This window comes from Hydra vulgaris, chromosome 01 (genome assembly GCF_038396675.1).
Source record: "Hydra vulgaris chromosome 01, alternate assembly HydraT2T_AEP".
NCBI classification, from domain to species: Eukaryota; Metazoa; Cnidaria; class Hydrozoa; order Anthoathecata; family Hydridae; genus Hydra; species Hydra vulgaris.
In genome coordinates, this window is record NC_088920.1 from 29,952,594 (window position 1) to 29,971,802 (window position 19,209).

At 28.5% G+C, this 19,209-nt stretch overlaps 3 protein-coding genes across 5 annotated transcripts; 1 reads left to right on the forward strand and 2 right to left on the reverse strand.

The window, feature by feature from the left end:
* Window positions 1–4,630: 4,630 nt before the first annotated feature.
* On the reverse strand, window positions 4,631–5,961 carry LOC136075277 (uncharacterized). Its single transcript, XM_065787879.1, has 2 exons — window positions 5,364–5,961; window positions 4,631–5,111 (listed from the first exon to the last, which is right to left on the reverse strand). Exons 1-2 carry the CDS (start codon window positions 5,922–5,924, stop codon window positions 4,716–4,718), a joined length of 957 nt encoding a protein of 318 aa, XP_065643951.1. The 5' UTR covers window positions 5,925–5,961; the 3' UTR covers window positions 4,631–4,715.
* Window positions 5,962–7,204: 1,243 nt separating this feature from the next.
* LOC100201344 (uncharacterized) lies at window positions 7,205–19,209 on the reverse strand. 3 transcript variants are annotated; one of them, XM_065787880.1, is made up of 3 exons: window positions 19,074–19,209; window positions 16,233–16,321; window positions 7,205–8,185 (listed from the first exon to the last, which is right to left on the reverse strand). In XM_065787880.1, exons 2-3 carry the CDS (start codon window positions 16,284–16,286, stop codon window positions 7,493–7,495), a joined length of 747 nt encoding a protein of 248 aa, XP_065643952.1. In that variant the 5' UTR covers window positions 16,287–16,321; window positions 19,074–19,209; the 3' UTR covers window positions 7,205–7,492. The 3 variants fall into 3 exon arrangements, with proteins under 3 accessions (XP_065643952.1, XP_065643953.1, XP_065643954.1); XM_065787881.1 differs by having other exon boundaries at window positions 16,233–16,422; window positions 19,074–19,146; XM_065787882.1 differs by lacking the exon at window positions 16,233–16,321 and having other exon boundaries at window positions 19,074–19,181.
* LOC124810213 (uncharacterized) lies at window positions 11,345–13,418 on the forward strand. Its single transcript, XM_065787204.1, has 5 exons — window positions 11,345–11,406; window positions 11,485–11,897; window positions 11,989–12,188; window positions 12,349–12,969; window positions 13,112–13,418. Exons 1-5 carry the CDS (start codon window positions 11,345–11,347, stop codon window positions 13,292–13,294), a joined length of 1,479 nt encoding a protein of 492 aa, XP_065643276.1. The 3' UTR covers window positions 13,295–13,418.

The following is a 19,209-nucleotide window of genomic DNA, read 5'->3' on the forward strand; positions in this document are numbered from 1 at the left end:
AGCCCCTAATATTGTCGAAAATAAAGTTATTCAAAAGTATGTCAACCTGGGTCTCAACAGAAGCGTTCATAGAGATTTTAAAAATGTTATTCATTTGTAATAAAAATAAGTATTTTTTGTATTATTGCTGAATATCATTCTGTTGAAATTTTTTTAAGAGTCTTTATCATTTTTTTACATAATTTTTTTGTCTATAAATTTTAAGAAAAAATATTTATGTTTTCTATAATCTCTATGAAAATACGCTTCTTTTGAGACCCAGGTTGACATACTTTTGAATAACTTTTTTTTCGAAAATATTAGGGACTTTACCCTAAATACTTAAGATTTGAACCTAAATAACTTTACAACTTGAGCTGATGGTAAAAAAAGAGTTGCATATTTGAAATCAAAATGAGAAATGCTATACAAAAAACAAATTGTTTGCTCGGCACCAGAAAAAAAATTTTTTTTGTTGACCTGTGTAATATATATTGCGTTACACATACACAACTTATTTATTCCCGACAATGACTATTAATGGCTTTGATTGTCATACAGTTTACTATTTCGCTCTAAAAAGATTCTTGATTTTCCTGTTGACATCTGTCCATTTGTACTTTTATCTCACTTTAATAAACTCTTTTTAAAATCTTTTACCTCACTTTAGTAAACTCTTTTTAGTTCTCTTTAGTTTAGTTCTGCTCGGTGCAGCTTTATTAAAATACATTACGTTCACGAATTAATTTTCGTAGGGCACCGACTATTTTTCACTCACATTTAGATTACGCTCATTTATTTAACTAACTTAACTAACCGAGAGCTTGTAAACTAATGACAATTAGTTAAATGATTCTGACTTATTTCTTTCTCATAATAATATTATAACAATATTAAACAACATAAAAATGTTTCCAAAAGGGTTTATAAAACTAAATAAATTCATTTGTATCCTTTATCTCAATTCTTAATTGATATAAAGGATGAAAAATCTTTTTCATCTTTTATCTCAATTTAAAAATCTTTATCATATTGAAAAAAAAGTCGTCATAATATTTGAAGTTTCCTAAAAATCTGTTGAATTTGTTGTGAAGGAGTTTACCAAGAAGTTTTTTAAAAATTTTATTCTTTCATATTATAAGCTTTCTTTTTTTTTTTTTTTGTTGTTGTTGTTGTTGCAATTTATACTTTTCAAATTTATTATGTTTTAGCTCTTTGTGGAATAAAATATTCATATTTATATGATGACTACACTTTATACTTGTGTATCTAAACCTTTGCATGTAAAAAGTAAATTTAACTAGTGACTTAACTTCAAACTCTGGGTCACGGGCAAGATTTTCAAAATAACTGACTCTTCCCTCTACTTCTCTTTAGTGACTAACAATTTGATTAACCAAATTTTGTGAAATCATCATAAAAAATTGTTAGGGTTAAACATTGACTGAATGATATAAAAAAACATGTATATTAAAACCTAGGCTATAATCAAAAAAGTTGCGGAGAAAACATAAGTAATAGAAATATTTTTATATGCCGTTTCCTAAAGTTTTTATTTTTTAAATAGTTTTATCTCAAAACTCAAAAATGTGGAGATAAAACAAAATAATTATAACCTCGCGATATATACAGTGACGGATTCAGCATTTTTCGGTGTTTGAGATGACGTTTGAGCAAACTCTAAACATTTGTATGTTTATACTTATCTCCTCCCCCACCCCAAACGTGAAGGGCAACAAGTTGATAAAATGTTTTTTATTCTATTCTCAACAAGACTTGTTATTCATCGATAAATTTTAATTTATTATTATTATAATTTAAAAAAATTTTTATATTCGTTGATAAATTTTAAGTTTCATAGTATTATCTCTCACGTTCAAAAAATTATGGCCACATAAAATTTGTAAGTTTAAACCCCCTCAACTTGAGGGGGTTTAAACTTTATATGGTCATAATTTTTGTAATAATAGTACAATAAATATTAGAGATATAACTTTAAATATAAGAGATATAACTTTAAATTTAAGAAAGTAAGATTGGTATATTCGGATGTAATGGATGCATGAAATGATTTAATTCAAATGCAGGTCGTAAAATGCACGAAGCTTGGTTCCAGAAATCTACGTCGATTTGTATCGATTATCGATCTACGTCGATTTGTATCGATTCAAAAACTAATACTAACTGTTCTCGACTCAATAATGTGAATGACATGGAGATTGAAGGAAATTTTGTAAACGAAAAAACCTTAAACTCTGTACCAGTATGCAAATCTAAAAAAATTAATGACGAGAAGAACAAAAAGAAGTGCTGCTGTGCATTTTTATGCACAATTTTGCAAAGGCGTTATAAAATCAGGTAACAAAAAATCATTATACAATTCCGAATGGGGCAGATTTGCACCTAGCAGTCGATTCAACGTTAATCACAGTGTGCCTAGCTAGTTGGAAATCAGGGAGGTCAGGAAAAAGTCTGGGATTTTCAATTGATTTGAAATTAATATTCTCAATTATGAAATATCTATTCTTGAAATGGGATCATGTGGCCTACATGTTGTAACAACATGTGGCCTAAATGTTGCTTTTAAGTAGGTCATAAAAGATATTTTGAAAGGTAGTTTTTGTTTTTAAGTAAGTCATAAAAATTTTTAAGTATGTCATAAAAAGTGAAATGGAATGTTAATGCAGTACACAGCAAGTGAAAATGAATATTAATGCAGTACTCAGTTTATCAACAACTTGGAGTTGTTGATAAACTGAGAGAAAGAAGTCCTTTAAAATAAAGCTTTGAACCTCTTTCGACATTTTCCTATTTATTTTTCCTATATTTTCTACGTCTTTTTTTATCTTTACTCTTTCGACCATTTTCAATAAAATTTATTTATTTGCTATTAAAGTTTCCAAATGCTAATAACATCAGGTAAATGAAACCAAATGTTTAAAATTTAAATATTGGGATATGCATATTTATTTTATACTATTGTTAAACTGCTGGTTAAATTAAATATTTTGTTGTTACTTTTATAAATTTTGAAGCTTAATCTGCTCTGTTGTTTCAATTTATTTTCAGTTTAATATAGTAGTAAAAAGCTTACTCCATTTCATAGTAATCATATAAAAAAGTCATAAAATAGGGTCATGTAACTTATATAGAATAAAAATATAGAAAAAATAAAAGAGATATATATGCGATATATAATAAGTATCTTTTAAATTATTTTTTTCTTCATAAATCTTCGATATTAAACTGGGAAGCATTTACAAGCTGAGTTTTATAAATGCAAAAATTAACTTTAAGAAAAATAAAACTGTCAGGAAATCTAAAAAGTCAGGAAAATATTTAATAAATTAGGGAAAAGTTAGGGAATTTAATTGTAAAAAGTGGCTGGCCACCCAGGATCAAGTACCCATATCGTGGTGTACATTTTTATATATACATTGGTGTGTATTTTTAGCACATATTGATGTTATTATATGCTGAGTTTCATAGTTTTTACTTGAAGTTTTGCAAGCATTTTTGTGTTGTTTTTTTTGTGACTGTTGCAACGAAAAATCCAATGCTTAAAAACAACAAATATAACGACACAATCAATGATGTAAGAAAAAAAGTATAAATAGTTGCTAACAACCGTGTATATTATGTTAAAAAAATGCAATATAACATTATCAATGTTTTCAATTATGAATATACGGTACGATTTTTAACACTACACAACAGAGATAAAACAATCGAGGTCGATGTGTTTCGAAGTCGAAGCTTCGACGTCGCTAAAAGTCGTGTGTGAACGTGTTTCGAAATCGTTAAAAGTCGTATAAAATTTAATTAAACGGTTTTCAAAATCGTTTTACTTCGAACAAAATATATTTTCGCGGTTTTCAAAATCGTAAAAAGTTGTATAAAATTTAATTTGACAGTTTTCAAAATCGTATTAGTTCAAACAAAGTATATTTTTGCGGTTTTCAAAATCGTAAAAAGTTGTGTAAATTCGAAAATGGCATGTTTTAAAATTGTTTAGAATTTCTAAAGCTTTCAAACATGTATGTGGCTGTACTAGTACTATTATGCTCTTTCATTCTATTCTTCTAGACTACTCTATCTCTTAGATTTGGAAAAATCACAATCGATGATAAGCTACCTATGTTCAGGTTCAAAGACACCGATATAAAGTAAAGTGAAGTGATAACTGATTTGGTATATGCTAGCATTCTCTTTCCTCTTATGTTCTAATTTCTTAATAATAAAAATTTGAAGTATACACTACAGTGACATTACAGAAATAAAGAGCATACAAAAGATATGCTAAAACCCTTGCATTTATTTAATAATCATTCTAGATTTCAAAAATCCAATTCCTTAAACATGCAAAAAAACTATTTGCATATTATCGATTATCTAATCTAAATAATCCTAGTATGCTACCCTAGTAAAGAATATATAGTTGTCCGATTCCAGTCTTTCGTTCTCATTTCTTTGTGCTAGTTCTTGGCCTTAGGAGCCCAAATGATGTCTGTCTTGCCTTTCCAGTTCAACAACAACAATAACAACAACAACAACATTTATTTTCCTCAAAATTTACAATATAGTTACAATAATATATTATTGAAAATAACAATAATAAAAATAATAATAATAGCAATAATAATAATAATAATAACAATAAAAACAATAACAACAATAACAATAATAATAAGAATAAGATTATCTATAATATTATAAATAATAAAATCAAAATATAATTATAATAATATTGGAGATTTCATTTTTAATGAGGCGGTATCATCTTCCACGGAGCAGTATCCCCAAACAGGTACAAAGGAGTTTAACAAATCGAAGTTCTCGTTGATGAAGACCAATTTCTCAGTGGTTTTTGGAGACAACCTGCATCTCTTTTCGTGGACCACCTGTCCAGCTTCACTAAAAGCCCGCTCACTTGAGGCACTTGAGGCTGGCAGGCAATAATACTTTCGTGCTAGTCCTGCCAAAATGGGCATCTCTCTACGGTGTGTCCTCCACCAGTTAAGGACATTAACCTTCGAATCTATCACGGTTGTTTCTCTGAATCTTGCCCACTCAACGGTAATCGGAGGACCCTCAGTTGTAGCATTTGATTGCCTGAATTGACTGGACACAGTCTAAAAGGAATGAAAGGAAGTTGAACGTTTATTAAACTTCGTATAACTTTGCTTACTTTAATCTAAAATTGTTTAAATTCAAATAATTTTTAAAAAGTTTAACTTTGAACCGCCCCCCTTTCCCCCGTATGACATCGTATCCTCAAATTAAAATTTTTATGATTTTGTTTGTTCGATTGCATTAAGATTAATAGAAGTATATTTAACTAGTTTTAAAGAAATTTTTTTTATATTATACTCAATAGCTATTACCTTTGTTGCTACCTTCAAGAATTCAGTCTCACCATCATCTTCATGAAGCTCATGGGTGATCTCATCTGAGACATTGATTGTACCTTGCTGGTTTGACATCCAGTCTGCTGTTATAGGATGACTGGTTTTTAACGTGTCAAAAATCTCATCCCTTACACCATAAGCGTGCAGTTGTTGGTCTTTCAAGAAGGGGTGTAGCAGGCAGCCTACAGCATAAGACATGATGTCACATCCTCCTCTTGGGGATCGTTTCTCGAGTTCGACAATGAGCTCAACCATAAACGGACCTACTCCAGTGACACTGTTCTTTCTAATTTCTTTGACCTTCAGAGAAGCACACCTATCCATAAGATGAACAATGGCTGTCAGTGCTCTATCCATTGTAATTTTCTTATCACTTGACATCGACTCAGAGATGATTCGGCATGTGGTTGGGAGTGGCAGAATGGTTGCAACCAGCTCAAATTGTTCATCCGTAGGAATGGGTGTAGTCCATTCCTTTTTGTCAGCTCGGAGAGCACACAGCACACTTCGGAGATAGTCGATGTCTAGGAGCATCATCTTGACAGAGTTCCATCTGGTAGCACAAGGAGCAGTGATCTTTCTGTAGGGTACTGAAACAAAAACTAAAATAAAAATTCGCAAAAAACTTCGCATGAAATTGTAAACTCTTAGAAAACTTTGTTTAAAATTAAAAAGCATTTGTAAAAATTTGGCATTAAGTTGTAAAACTTTGTATTCGTATCTACTTAAAAAGTTAAAAATATAACCATTCATCTCAAGGCACTTCTTTTTCAACACCCCTTCAGCAAGAGGAGAGTGATGGACTCGGGTGGAGATTGTCCTGCATGCATCGATAGCATCGATATTTGTTGACAGTCTTTTCCAGGGCAACGTTAAGCTTGTGGTCAATGCACGTGATTGAACCACTTTCAAGATCAACAATAGTTTCTGACTTTTGATTTCAACTTCGTTTACTTTAAGAAACTTTGCCTAACTGAAGGCTTTCAAAGTCGAACAAAAAATATACGATTTTGAAAACCGTAACTCGATTGTTATATATATATATATATATATATATATATATATATATATATATATATATATATATATATATATATATATATATATATATATATATATATATATATGGGCGATTCCGCAAGAAAAAAAGGAAGGAGGGGGGGGGGGGGAAGAGAAAAAGTTATAAAATCATATACTAAACTTCAAATCTTTTTTTTAAAACTATTTTAAAATACTTTTAAGCAAAAAAGTTATTAAAAAAAATCATTTTATCATACGATAGCATGGTTTTAAAGTTGTAATATATATATATATATATATATATATATATATATATATATATATATATATATATATATATATATATATATATGTATGTATGTATACATACATATATATATATATATATATATATATATATATATATATATATATATATATATATATATATATATATATATATATATATATATATATATATATATATATATATATATATATATATATATATATATATAAATGATCAAAAGTTTTCTCTCGCAGAGTCCTAATTTAAATAAAAAATCAAAATACCCCAAACGGTTTTTTAACCGCGTAAAAAAGTTTAATATCTCCTGTTTTCTTAATATTTCCTTTTTATCTTAATTCTGTTTTTAAAATATATTTTGCGTTGTGTAGTTTATGGACGATCCCTAATGATATAAAAAATGTCGGCAAGACATCAAGCATGCAAAACATATAAAACTAATAAAGCTGTCAAACTGGAAGAATGACAGTGTTATTTTTGATTTTGACGACAAAAAAGAAAAAAAATGTAATTGTTTGAATCATTTTAATTTTTCTTTGGCTTAATAACCAACTACTAATCATTAATTTATTTACCATTATAAATTATAATTGCAATTACAAATGCATCACATATATCCCTGACAACACATAGACGTTGAACCTGTGATTGTTAAATAATTGTTCAAAATTTAAGATAAATTTCAATAAAACATTTTATAACCACTAAGTATAAATGTATTAATACAAAAAATATTTACTAATCACCATGACAATAAAATAACTTTAAACAAGATCAGTTTTGCAAATTGTCCATAAAATTATCTCACTCCAATTGCAACACCTTTAGCTGGTGAGGAAGATTTAGGCCACCTATCACTCGAAGTATATGTTCCGCAGCCACCATAATGCATTTCAGTCAACATAAAAAAGTTTTGAGGAATGTTTATATTTCCCACTGGAAGTAACGCTGTCTTACGCCAATCAACTGCTACTCCTTGTTGTTCATACACCAAATTTTGGGCATGATAAGAAGAAGGAGCTTTATTATTAAGGTTTGGAAAAAATATAAAGTGGTTGTTTGGATTTCCGTCACAATTTCGAAAATAAATATATTTATTATTTGAATAAAACCCTTCAATATTTCCTACTTTAGAATCTACTGCACGCAATGTTCCTAGATGAATGTATGGTTTCATACCATTATTAACAGGAGCAGTAAACTGATTATATCCGTTAAGTTGTACATCAAGATACGGTGACCCCAAAATAGTATAAGGTTGGGTTCCGTCCAGTTTTAAAATTTTGAGAAGAACATCTTGTTTTTTTGTGAACAAATAATGAATATCATTTGGCTCCATTTTAGCCACCATTTCTCTAGAAATAAATGTATAACCTCCTCCATTCGTTAACATGTCACAAAACACTCGATGATTTCCACTTGGTAGCCATATTTCATACATCCCTGATTTAGCTTTTGGATAAATAGTTTTTATATACAGACATGTTGAATCCTGAAAAAAAAAAGAAAAAATGTTACTTATAACTGCGAAGTCAAAAACTAAAGCAATAATAACTAAAACTTGAAATAAAAATAAATTTAAAAGTAAAAAAATGTTTGATATTTCAAAAAAAAATGAAAAATATTGTTTTGCTGAAATCATCTTAAAAAAAATTTGGCCATAATGAAATACTATTCTAAACATTTTTTATTATCATTAAAAAGTTTTTTAGATTTGCGTTGTATTGCTTTATGTTTTGAAATGTTTTGAAATAAAAACAAACTTCGAGTATTAAATAAATAAAAAATTTATAACTTTTTTTAGGGTTAAAAGAGTATTACGGATTCAAGAATGGTGAATATGGTGGCGATTCTAACATTATCCATCACCAAGGTAAATTCTTCCTCTATCCCCAAAACTCGTACAACTTTATCAATATATTCTCGAAACAAAACTGTGTCGACTGACACACTGACAGCTTCACAGTGAATAATATTTAAACCGTTGACGGTCAATATCATCGAAACGTTACGCTGCCTAGGACGAATGATCGGGTTTTGCGTTACTCCTCTTCTTGCCTATGAATGACTGCGAAACATGTGTAAATTAAATGGACTTTCATCAATAAAAACAATATTTTGATAGCGATGAATAGGCGAGACTGAAGTACACCACCTAATATATTCAATTCGAAGATTTTTTCATCATTGTTGTTTCTTATTTCATAAACTGGTCGAGTAATTTTATATGTGTATCCAAGATTGGTCACCCATCTCCAGACAGTTGTAATCGATACATTTACATTTAAAGCATATCTAATTTCAATTATAGTTGTTGTTGTATAATCGTTTATAAGCTCTTTAATTCTTCTTCTAATCATTCTTCATTATAAATAACGTGATGAGCGCCACCTCTGGAACCAGGAAGTGTTGAATTCGTTTGATCGTGCCTTCTTAAAATTGATTGTATTGTCTTTTGATTGATTCCTGTTAACGATGAAGCTTCAGATTGAGTTTTTCCTTGATCAACGACTAGATTCACAACAAGATCTTGCATATTTTGGGAAACGGAATTTCGCGGCATGAAGATTCAGATTGAGTTTTTTGCGGCAGTGAAGTTTCAGATTGAATTTTTCTTTGATCAACGACAAATCTCAAAACAAATTTTCGCGTATTTTGGCAAACAGAATTTTGCTGCTTGTTTTAATAAAAATCTAATATGCACATGCGCTAAATTTTTTAATAGGAAAAATCATGGTCGTTTTAATTATCATCATGCATGTTTTAACTGAACGTCATAGTTGTTTTGTCAATACAGTATGTATATAAAAAATATATACCGGGTTTTGCATCCATTTAAAACAAACATGACATCCATTTAAATTTAAAAAAAATTCCAAGAAATTAAAATAAAGTATATAATATTAATAAAAAATAAATTATATAGTATTAATAAAAAATAAATAAAAATAAATAAATATATAAATAAAACCTTTCATGCTTTATATAAGGTTACTTTCTATATATATATGTTTGTGTGCCACAAAATTTGAAATCAATTTTTGAAAGCTTTTTTCTCAACCAATTTTGCTCAAATTTTGCACACTTAATCATTTTCGATGACAATACAAGGAAATGGAAAAATTTGACCAAAAAAAGTTTATTAAATTAACAAAAATTTAATTTGTATTTCCCCATAAGAACACTGAACTAATAAAAAAAAATTTAAAAACGTAACAGTAATTTTTCCTTCTACAAAAGATAACAAAAAAAGAATTTCTAGGCCCAATAGAATTCTGCTTGCATAAAGCATGGATTTGAAAAAAGAATTTTTTTTTGATTTACTAGTTTTGAATAATACAGAACGCTGAGATTGCGCATGCGTTAAATGTTTTAATTGAAAATCACAATTGTTTTAATTGATTGTCACGATGTTTTGAATGAATGAATGTCATAGTTGTTTTAAATGAATGTCATGGTTATTTTAAATGGATGTCGTGGTTATTTTAAATGGATGCAAAAACCGGTATATAAAACGTGTGCTGTTTGTCTTATACAGTTGGGTAAAGTCATCTAAAATTCAAAAGATTTCTCCTGCAATTGAAACAGAGATTAAAACCTTTGTCTGGAACCAGTAAAGTTTAGAGGTAAACAACTGTCCTAAAGTTATATAATAGTAAGATCAAGATGTGATACCTGCGAAACTGGATAGAGAAGATATCCACAATAAAATTCCATGCTTTGTAGTTTTTTTTTATTTTTCATTATTGCTTTCTAATATATATTACTGTTTTATCGAAATTTTCATAACTAAAAATATTGAATTAAGAAAAGGTTTCATCATAACATGTATGTGTTGTGTATTAAAAAAAATACACTTTTCTCAATGCATCCATATACATAAATGTATTTTCATATACATTTGTATGTATATACAAATGTTTATACATATACTTATAATATGATACAGATTGCGACATTTAAGTATATGTAAGTATATGACATTTAAGTATATACATGTATGAATATGTTTGAACATGTGTTGCATTATACATTATACCTATATACTAATATACTTAAGTTTTTTAATGTATGTCATAACTAGCATACCGTAAGATTGGGTGGCTTTGGCCCTACGGGATGACTTTAGCCCAAGCAAAATTTTTGTTTAAAAATGGTTTAAAATCGATACCTCAAATTGTGGGAAATTTATTATTTATTTAGTCTGACTTAGTTTACTTAACTCGAGTCTTTGTGATATTATTGTAAGTTGCACTTTAGAAGAAGCACCTAAAATCCGAATTTTTTTAGGCGTGTAAACTTTTACATCGATAGCAGTACCTGGAGAAGGTTTTTTATTGGAATATACACTGAATTAATTTTAAACCATTAGTGTTTGATTCTATCTTGTTTTGAAAGCTTAACAGTTTATTACTTTTTTGCAATTGAGATTTAAAAAAAATAGGTTGTCTTTGGCCCACTACATAGGGTGACATTGGCCCGGGCTAAAATCACCCCATGTATTAGAGTAAACCTTTTTTAGTGATCATTTATAGATATTATGGTAGTTACTATGTTGGAATGAAAAATTTTGTAGTAGTAATGCAATAGAAAATCAGTATAATAGTTTGTATTAGCAAATAGCGAAATTTGTTTAGTTCTTAGTTTAAATATGCCACAAAATTACAAGCCAAATCGTGGAAAAAGAAAATATGTTACTTATACTTTAGAACAGTTAGACAATGCATTAAAAGATTTAAAGAATGGTTTAATTACTCAATGACAAGTAGGTTTGAAATACGATATACCTAGATCAGCATTAAAAAATAAAATAAAACAGACATATCCTAAAAAGTATGGTGGTCAGCAAATTTTTACATCAAAAGAAGAAGACATGTTTAAGGCATATGCAATAAAATCATCTGAGTTTGGTTTTCCTGTTGATAAATATGATTTAAGATGCATAGTAAAAGGGTATTTAGAGAAAAAAGGCGTCGTTATACCTCAGTTCAAAAATAATTTTCCAGGTGGCGATTGGATTCGATCTTTTTTAAAAAGAAATCCAGAACTCACAGTAAGATTTGCAAGCAACATAAAGCGAAAGAGAGCAGAAATAGGAACGACTGTGATTGATAACTACTTTATAAATCTATCAAATGAAATAAGTAATATATCACCTGATAATATATGGAATTATAATGAAACCAATCTCAGTGATGATCCAGGTAAAAAAAAAATATTAACAAAGCGTGGATGTAAGTATCCTGAACGCATAATTAATTCTACAAAGACCTCGTTCTCTGTAATGTTTTGTAGCAATGCTAATGGTGAATTGCTACCACCTTATGCTGTTTACAAAGCTGAGTCGTTATGGAATACATGGGCCACCAAAAGCACGTTATAACAGATCAAAAAGTGGTTGGTTTGACTCAACATGTTTTGAGGACTGGTTTTTCTCTTTACTTCTTCCAAGACTTAAGAAGGTTCAAGGAAGAAGTGTCATTATAGGTGATAACGTATCTTCACATTTGAGCATTGCAGTACTGGATGCATGTCAAAGCAATAACAGGATTTGTGGCATTACCAGCAAACTCTGCACATCTCACGCAGCCATTACATGTTGCCTACTTTAGACCTATGAAGATTAAATGGCGCAAAATATTATGTGAATGGTAGGAGAAAGGAAAAGGAAGGAGAGTTGCTTCTCTTCCTAAAAATGAATTTCCTAGACTTTTAGACCGTTTAATTACCAACTTAAATGAACATGGGAATGATAACCTTAGAGCTGGTTTTCGCAAAACCGGAATTTTTCCATTAGACAAGTCTCAAGTGCTTTCACGACTACCATGTTGTAATATAGGTTTAGACTCAACTACTGATTTAGTAAGCCAATCATTTTTAGATCATTTATGTAAGTCACTGGATGATCCCTCAGATGGCTCTAAAAAACCAAAGCGACGTAAAGTATGCGCTGTCCCAGGTAAAAGCTTATGTTCAACAGATATATCATCTTGTGTTATAAATGAAAATAATAGATTAAATTCAAATAATGTAGATACACCTATCAGTATTATAAATACAATTGAGACCAACAACATTGACTTTGCTGGCCCAAGTACAAATACTGAAACTACTGAGACTTCTAATCTAATTTTGAATGTAAGTTTAGTCGTAGGCAAAAAGAACTTTCAAAATATTGATAAAACAAAAAATGTTTGTAAAAAGGAGAGATTGTTAAATCTTGTAGAGAATTATTATGTAATTGTTAAATGCAATGGAGAGTTAAATCCTGGACAGGTTTGTTTATTTATTTTGAATTATTTATATTTAGCTAATCAATTAGTAAACTTTATAACTTATTATTTTAATAACTAATATTATTTAATGTAATAACTATTGAATAATTTTAAAGTAACTTTCGAAATTTTTTTTTCTGCAGTTGAAAAAATTAAGAAAAAATGGAGCAGAAATTACTATTATGAAAAAAAATGGACTTAACTGGAAATGGTCACTACCAGCAGTGCAACTTTTTTTTCCCCAGTCTGAAATAGTCGATTTTATTGAGGAACCAAAGAAAATGTCAAAAAGAGGAATTTATTCAGTTCCAGAACTTTTTCACTAAATTTTTTAAAACATTTATTTAGTCATTTTTGTTTACTTTATACCTAAACTGTTTTGTTTACTTGGTACCTATACTTGTTTAGTTTGTACCTATATTTTATTTACTTTATACAAGAACTTTGTTACTAAATCTTTTTTTGTCACTTTATTTTTGTAAATTTATTTTCTTCGCCTAAATATTGTTGTTTTTATTGTTGTTTTGCTTCCTTTAGTCCCTTTTTAGAGGGTTGGGCCAAAGTCACCCTAACACACAAGGCGACTTTGGCCCACCATTTAAACCTCCCAAAAGATACTTCAGGTAAATAATTTTCAAATGGGAGACAGATAGTTCTAACTGTCCTTTCTATGTACTTCTAATAGTACTTAGTGTTTGAGGAAATAACTTTTGTGGCTTTCATGCAATAGACATTAAGGTGCAAAATGGGCCGAAGCCACCCAATCTTACGGTACTGTACATTTTATTGTAAATTACATAGGATGAAAAGACTAAAGCTAACGGTACTTTTGTAAGCTTATTGAGCCTCTGAAATTATAAGGTGTAGATTATTATGTCCCAATTGACCTTAAATGCATAAGTTTAGAATAATTAGTCATAGTAGGAAGTAAAGTTGTAAATATTGTGAAGAACTGATTGCTCATTGAATAAATACTGCAGCAACTTTTCCCTAGATGGAAGTTGTTTGTATAAAAATGTTGTAAATCCAACACTTTTGTAAATCTTTGTTTTATTGCAGGAGAAATCTTTTGAGTTTTAAACGATTTTACCAAACTGTACGAGACAAACAACAAATGTTTTATATAAATAGCACGCAGTTCTTTACGCAAGTTATCAATTTCGTAGATTTTCAACGGTTTTTGTAGAAAATGTATGAACATTTTTATGGTTTGAAAAACCTATTTTTTAAACAACAATTTTTTTACTTTGTCCAACCCCCCAGAAGTTCTAAAAACCATACTTGGTGATTATTAATGTATATCTAACTATTGGAAAAGAAAAATCAGACCTGGGGAGCAACTTACCCTGGCGGTACTCTGGTCCACAGTGATTATACTACAAAATTTGTTTCAAAAACTTAAACTTTCAATTTTGATTACTTTTTTTAGTCTAATTCACAAAAACATATAATTATTTGGTCAAAAATTATGTAAGCATTATTTTATATCTATGGGCCAGCTTACCCCGATAACTAGGTACATTGGCAACATGACCAAAAAAAACCATTATTAATGTATTGAAAACCAAAACGATAAAGTTACTTTAGAGTAGGCAAAGGTCTTCTCAAACTTTTTCCATAAAAAAATAAAATTAAAAAAACAAAGTTTTTCACGAAGTAACTCATCAAAGAAAAAAACATAGGCCAAGGTGCGATGGTTTACCCTACTTCAACTATTTTATGCAGAGACAAAGTTCAACAAGTTATAAAAAGAATAATCGAGTCTCTACTGTCTTCTGAATCTACACAAAAAACATCAAGCATCTTTAAACACAAAGAGTTATTAAGAGCCGTTTTTTACAACAAACGGTAATCGTAAGATCTTTACTATGTGATTATTAGAAACTTTGTTTCATGAAAGGTTTCTTAAAGTTTCCGTCTCTATAAATTTGTTACAATGAAATCAGGTGCAAATTGATGTGCCAGTTTGTGTAAAGTTTTAGTAACTTCGTCAAACAAGTTTATGCGCGAAATTTTAAATCCTTGTTATTTTGTTGAACATTCTGAATCTCACAGGGGTTTCATAATGATAATCTACATCTTAACCTGGTCATGTAAATATGTTATATTGATAAATAAGAAATTAGTAGTTAAGATTGAATAAATATGGAAGATTTTTGTATTAATATCACAGGGGCTTGAAACATTTTGGTCTTGTAAAACATTTTGTCACAACGTATTTTCAGTTTTTGCACTTCTCATGTTTATGCGTATTGCCTTATTTTCATTAGGTTGAATTTTTTAAATGCTGCAATCATTTTGTATTGTACATATGAATGTAAAAATCACTTTTTAAATTCAGATATAGAATAAAAATAATTTTACCGTTTAATTGATTGAAACGTTTACTATCTAGATTAGATATAATCTGAGAAACAAGAGGTTTGACCCATAAAAAGTCTTACGTTAGTTGTATTTCTAAACCACAATGAATCTTTTTAATTATTTGGCTTATGATAAAAAGATATTACAAGTTTATTAAATATTTTTTTGTGTACTGAGATGTTGTTGCATTTTTATAACAACAATATCTAATACCTGTATGTCAATTGCAACATAACATTAACTTAGAATACGGACATTTCTTCAAAGAGCTTTCTTCAAAGTAAAATAAATTTTATCAAAATAGCGAAAAGAATGATTTTAGTTATGATTGCTAAATAAATAAAAATGACATATATAAACATAAACAAATAAATAAATGAAAATGTTGAGTGCTTTGTAAATAATGGTAATAAAAATTTTGCTTGAGGGATTTGTCAATTTACTATAGTTTATTTTTTGATTCGACTTATACCTACTTTTTTATTTGTGCTAAAGTTTTTAAATTTTCGAGATATTTATAAATTAATTAATATATATAACGGAGTTTAAATTATATAACGGAGTTCAATTTATAAAACGGAGTTTAATATATTTCTACTAGAGTTGTCCTTTTTCGCAGCTTCTCGTTTTTAAACGTCAGAATAGAATGTTTTTGTTCGACTTAATATATTTTTAGACCTGAAATTTCAAAAAATGATTTAAATAGGATTTAATATTTAAAAGAAAAACAACACGTAAAAAAAAAAAAAAAAAAAGATTTTGAATAATTTATTTTAAAATGTTTTAACTTTAAAGCTGATGCAAGCATTTCCTTATCTTAATAACTCTCGTTCGTTGTATTAAATAATTATTATCTATCCATAATTATATAGAACTTATTATTTTAAATGATTTACTTACAACAAATGATAATTGAATCAAAGCAAACAGCAAAAGCGTTAGCGACAAAATCATTTCCTTTTTGCCAAGACTTTAATTATGAAAATGATCTATCAAACAAAAACATATAAGTATATTCGCAACTTGATTCTTCAATATGCAGCCATGTATTTCATTATATTATACAATGTACTATTTATAATTGTTTATCCTAAATTAAAATATAAAAAACACACACTATATATGTATGTATGTATGTATGTATGTATGTATGTATGTATGTATGTATGTATGTATGTATGTATGTATGTATGTATGTATGTATGTATGTATGTATGTATGTATGTATGTATGTATGTATGTATGTATGTATGTATGTATGTCTGTAGGTATGTATGTATGTATGTATGTATGTATGTATGTATGTATGTATGTATGTATGTATGTATGTATGTATGTATGTATGTATGTATGTATGTATGTATGTATGTATGTATGTATGTATGTATGTATGTATGTATGTATGTATGTATGTATTTATACATATGTAGGGTTGTTTCAAGAAAAAGATTTGTCAAAAATAATCATTGCTGCATTGCATATTTTTAAATTGATTTTTAGTAACAACTTAAAGTACTTAGGAACATTTGAACGAGTCAAAGTTAAACAAAACAATTGGCATTTTTTAGAAGAGGAGGCGGGTTCGCACGGATATCAATTGTTTTTTTATTTACTCCAAACTTAGAACTAACAAAATCATATTTTCCCTCATTTATATTGTCTTCTATAATTTTTACTTTTTTTTCAATTAATTGACTTAAGCCAGCCTAAACCCTGTAAACAAAGCATTATTTTTCTTTAAAATTTTTATCGTTATTTGCTTTCCTTTTTGCTGCACCCGAAAACTATACGCAGTGTATTGCTTTATACAAGCTAGATGAACAAAGACAGTTCAAGAAATCAACTAACTAAGTGTTTTTACAATTACAGTCCTACATTAGTAATAATATTATTTTTGAAAAAGTTTTACTCACAAATTTGCAGTACTTGTAATACCGTTTAACAAATTTTAATGAAGGAATCATTTTAAAAGGACTCATATTTCGTTGATGTAATGGATTTTACTTTTGAAGGCAAGTATTTTTTAATTAAATTAATAGTTTTATTCAAAAGTGAATTCAAAAGTGTAAACAATATGTGTAAGAATATAGTTGGAAAAAACCTTTTTTTGTTTTTTTAATTTTTCAACTTTTATATCGACATGTATCCAAGCTAACTTTTTAATTGAATATAGCCAAAGTTCTTAGCTGTACAACTGTGTAAAATTTATCACCTCATCAATCCAAAATTTTTCAGGTTGTATTTTCCTTTGTTCGATTTAGATTGAGTAACGCCCAAAATACTATTTGGAAAAATCCGCGGCCATTATCCATACTTTATTGCCTACCAGTTAAGTTTTTTTTTTTTTAAAGAAACAAATGTATTTATTAAAACAGAAACTAACCAAGTTTTAAAAGAAGTTTAACTTATTCCAAAATCTATAAGACTCGAAGAATCTCAAGCTGTGAGACTCTTTGAAGCTGTTTTTTGCTTTTGATTTAAAAAAAAAAGGGGGGCATTTAACCCCTAACTTAACCCCTAACGTATCCCCGAGGGACGGCCCTGCGTCAATCTCATTAAATATTTCATTATTATATTAAGAATGCAATTCTGAGGCTATAATAGTACTTTTAATGAATTTGAAAAAATTTTGAAACGAAGTTTTCTGAAACCAAAATTTTTAATCTTAATCTCTTTATCTTATTCGTGCTACTATCTGTTACTGTGCACACTTGTAAATAGTATGAAAGATATATGTCTGTTACTGTGCTACTATATGTCTGTTACTGTGCACACTTGTAAATAGTAATGAAGTTATAAAACATGTATTCTTCCAATCGGAAAACTAATAGAAGAATCTCATTAAGCCCGCAATAAAATCCTTCGTCGATTCTGCTAAATTTCTTTTCTTTCACGTATTTCTACTGATATAGATTTGCATAATATGCTTTTAGTAACTTCCGATCCTGTCATCAACTCACACAGAGAGCTGTCTAGTAAGAAAACCGGGAAATTACCGTTAGAACTTTTGAATTTATTTATCCCACTTGTACCACAGCGTCAGGTTGGCAATAAAATTATGTGCGATGAAGAAGATTACTTAAAGTCTGATTAGTCAAATAGTGAAATAATAGAATGATTCCTCCGATGATGATCTGATGAATTTAATATTTGTTTGTTTTACATTATTGGTTAAATTGTATTTATTATAATTTGAAATTTTTTATTTTACGCAAAACTTTTATTAAATAGTTTATGAGGTGTTGAAATTAAGTATTTATTTTTACTACGTATTTAACACTTTTAATACTAAATTTCCCTAAAGCTTACAAATAATCAAAAAACGCATAGTTAATCAATGAAACACAAAAGTATTATTTATTACATTCTTAGCAATAAACTCGCAGAACAAAACATTTTTGTCCACCTAGCATGTTGTAAACGGTTCACTGTGATTCACTAATTGCATTGAGACTTATTTGCAACATCAGTTCTTAAATTATTATAGAGCAAAATTAAATTTATCAACAACGAAAAATTTATTTTAGTCATTGTTTCACAATTCTATTGCAAATTAATATAATATTATTATATTAATTAAAATTATAATAACTTTCAAATTTCATCAAAATTTCTTATGGAACTCTAAAGAAACGAAATAACACGATTATAGAAATAACGGGTTAAACGAAATGATACAAATATGTACTGTAATGTTTTGTACTGTAAATAACGAATTTAAAAAGTAATGGTACTACTTACAGACTTATTGACCTCTTTGAACACGATTGTTTTCTTGACTGGCGAAACAGAAACTTCTAAATGATTCTAATGCAACTTGATTCTTTTAAAAGTTTTTACTGAATTTATACTGCTTTAATAACAAAAAATATTATTT

Coding starts and splice junctions, on each gene's coding strand:
- LOC136075277 (XM_065787879.1), bottom strand. CDS start 5,924: ATGATGCTCCTAGACATCGACTATCTCCGAAGTGTGCTGTGTGCTCTC. Junction 5,112..5,363: donor TCTTGAAGGTAGCAACAAAG/GTAATAGCTATT, acceptor CATTCCTTTTAG/ACTGTGTCCAGTCAATTCAG.
- LOC124810213 (XM_065787204.1), top strand. CDS start 11,345: ATGCCACAAAATTACAAGCCAAATCGTGGAAAAAGAAAATATGTTACT. Junction 11,898..11,988: donor CAATCTCAGTGATGATCCAG/GTAAAAAAAAAA, acceptor AATGTTTTGTAG/CAATGCTAATGGTGAATTGC. Junction 12,970..13,111: donor GAGAGTTAAATCCTGGACAG/GTTTGTTTATTT, acceptor TTTTTTCTGCAG/TTGAAAAAATTAAGAAAAAA.
- LOC100201344 (XM_065787880.1), bottom strand. CDS start 16,286: ATGATTTTGTCGCTAACGCTTTTGCTGTTTGCTTTGATTCAATTATCA. Junction 8,186..16,232: donor TGATTCAATTATCATTTGTT/GTAAGTAAATCA, acceptor TTTTTTTTTCAG/GATTCAACATGTCTGTATAT.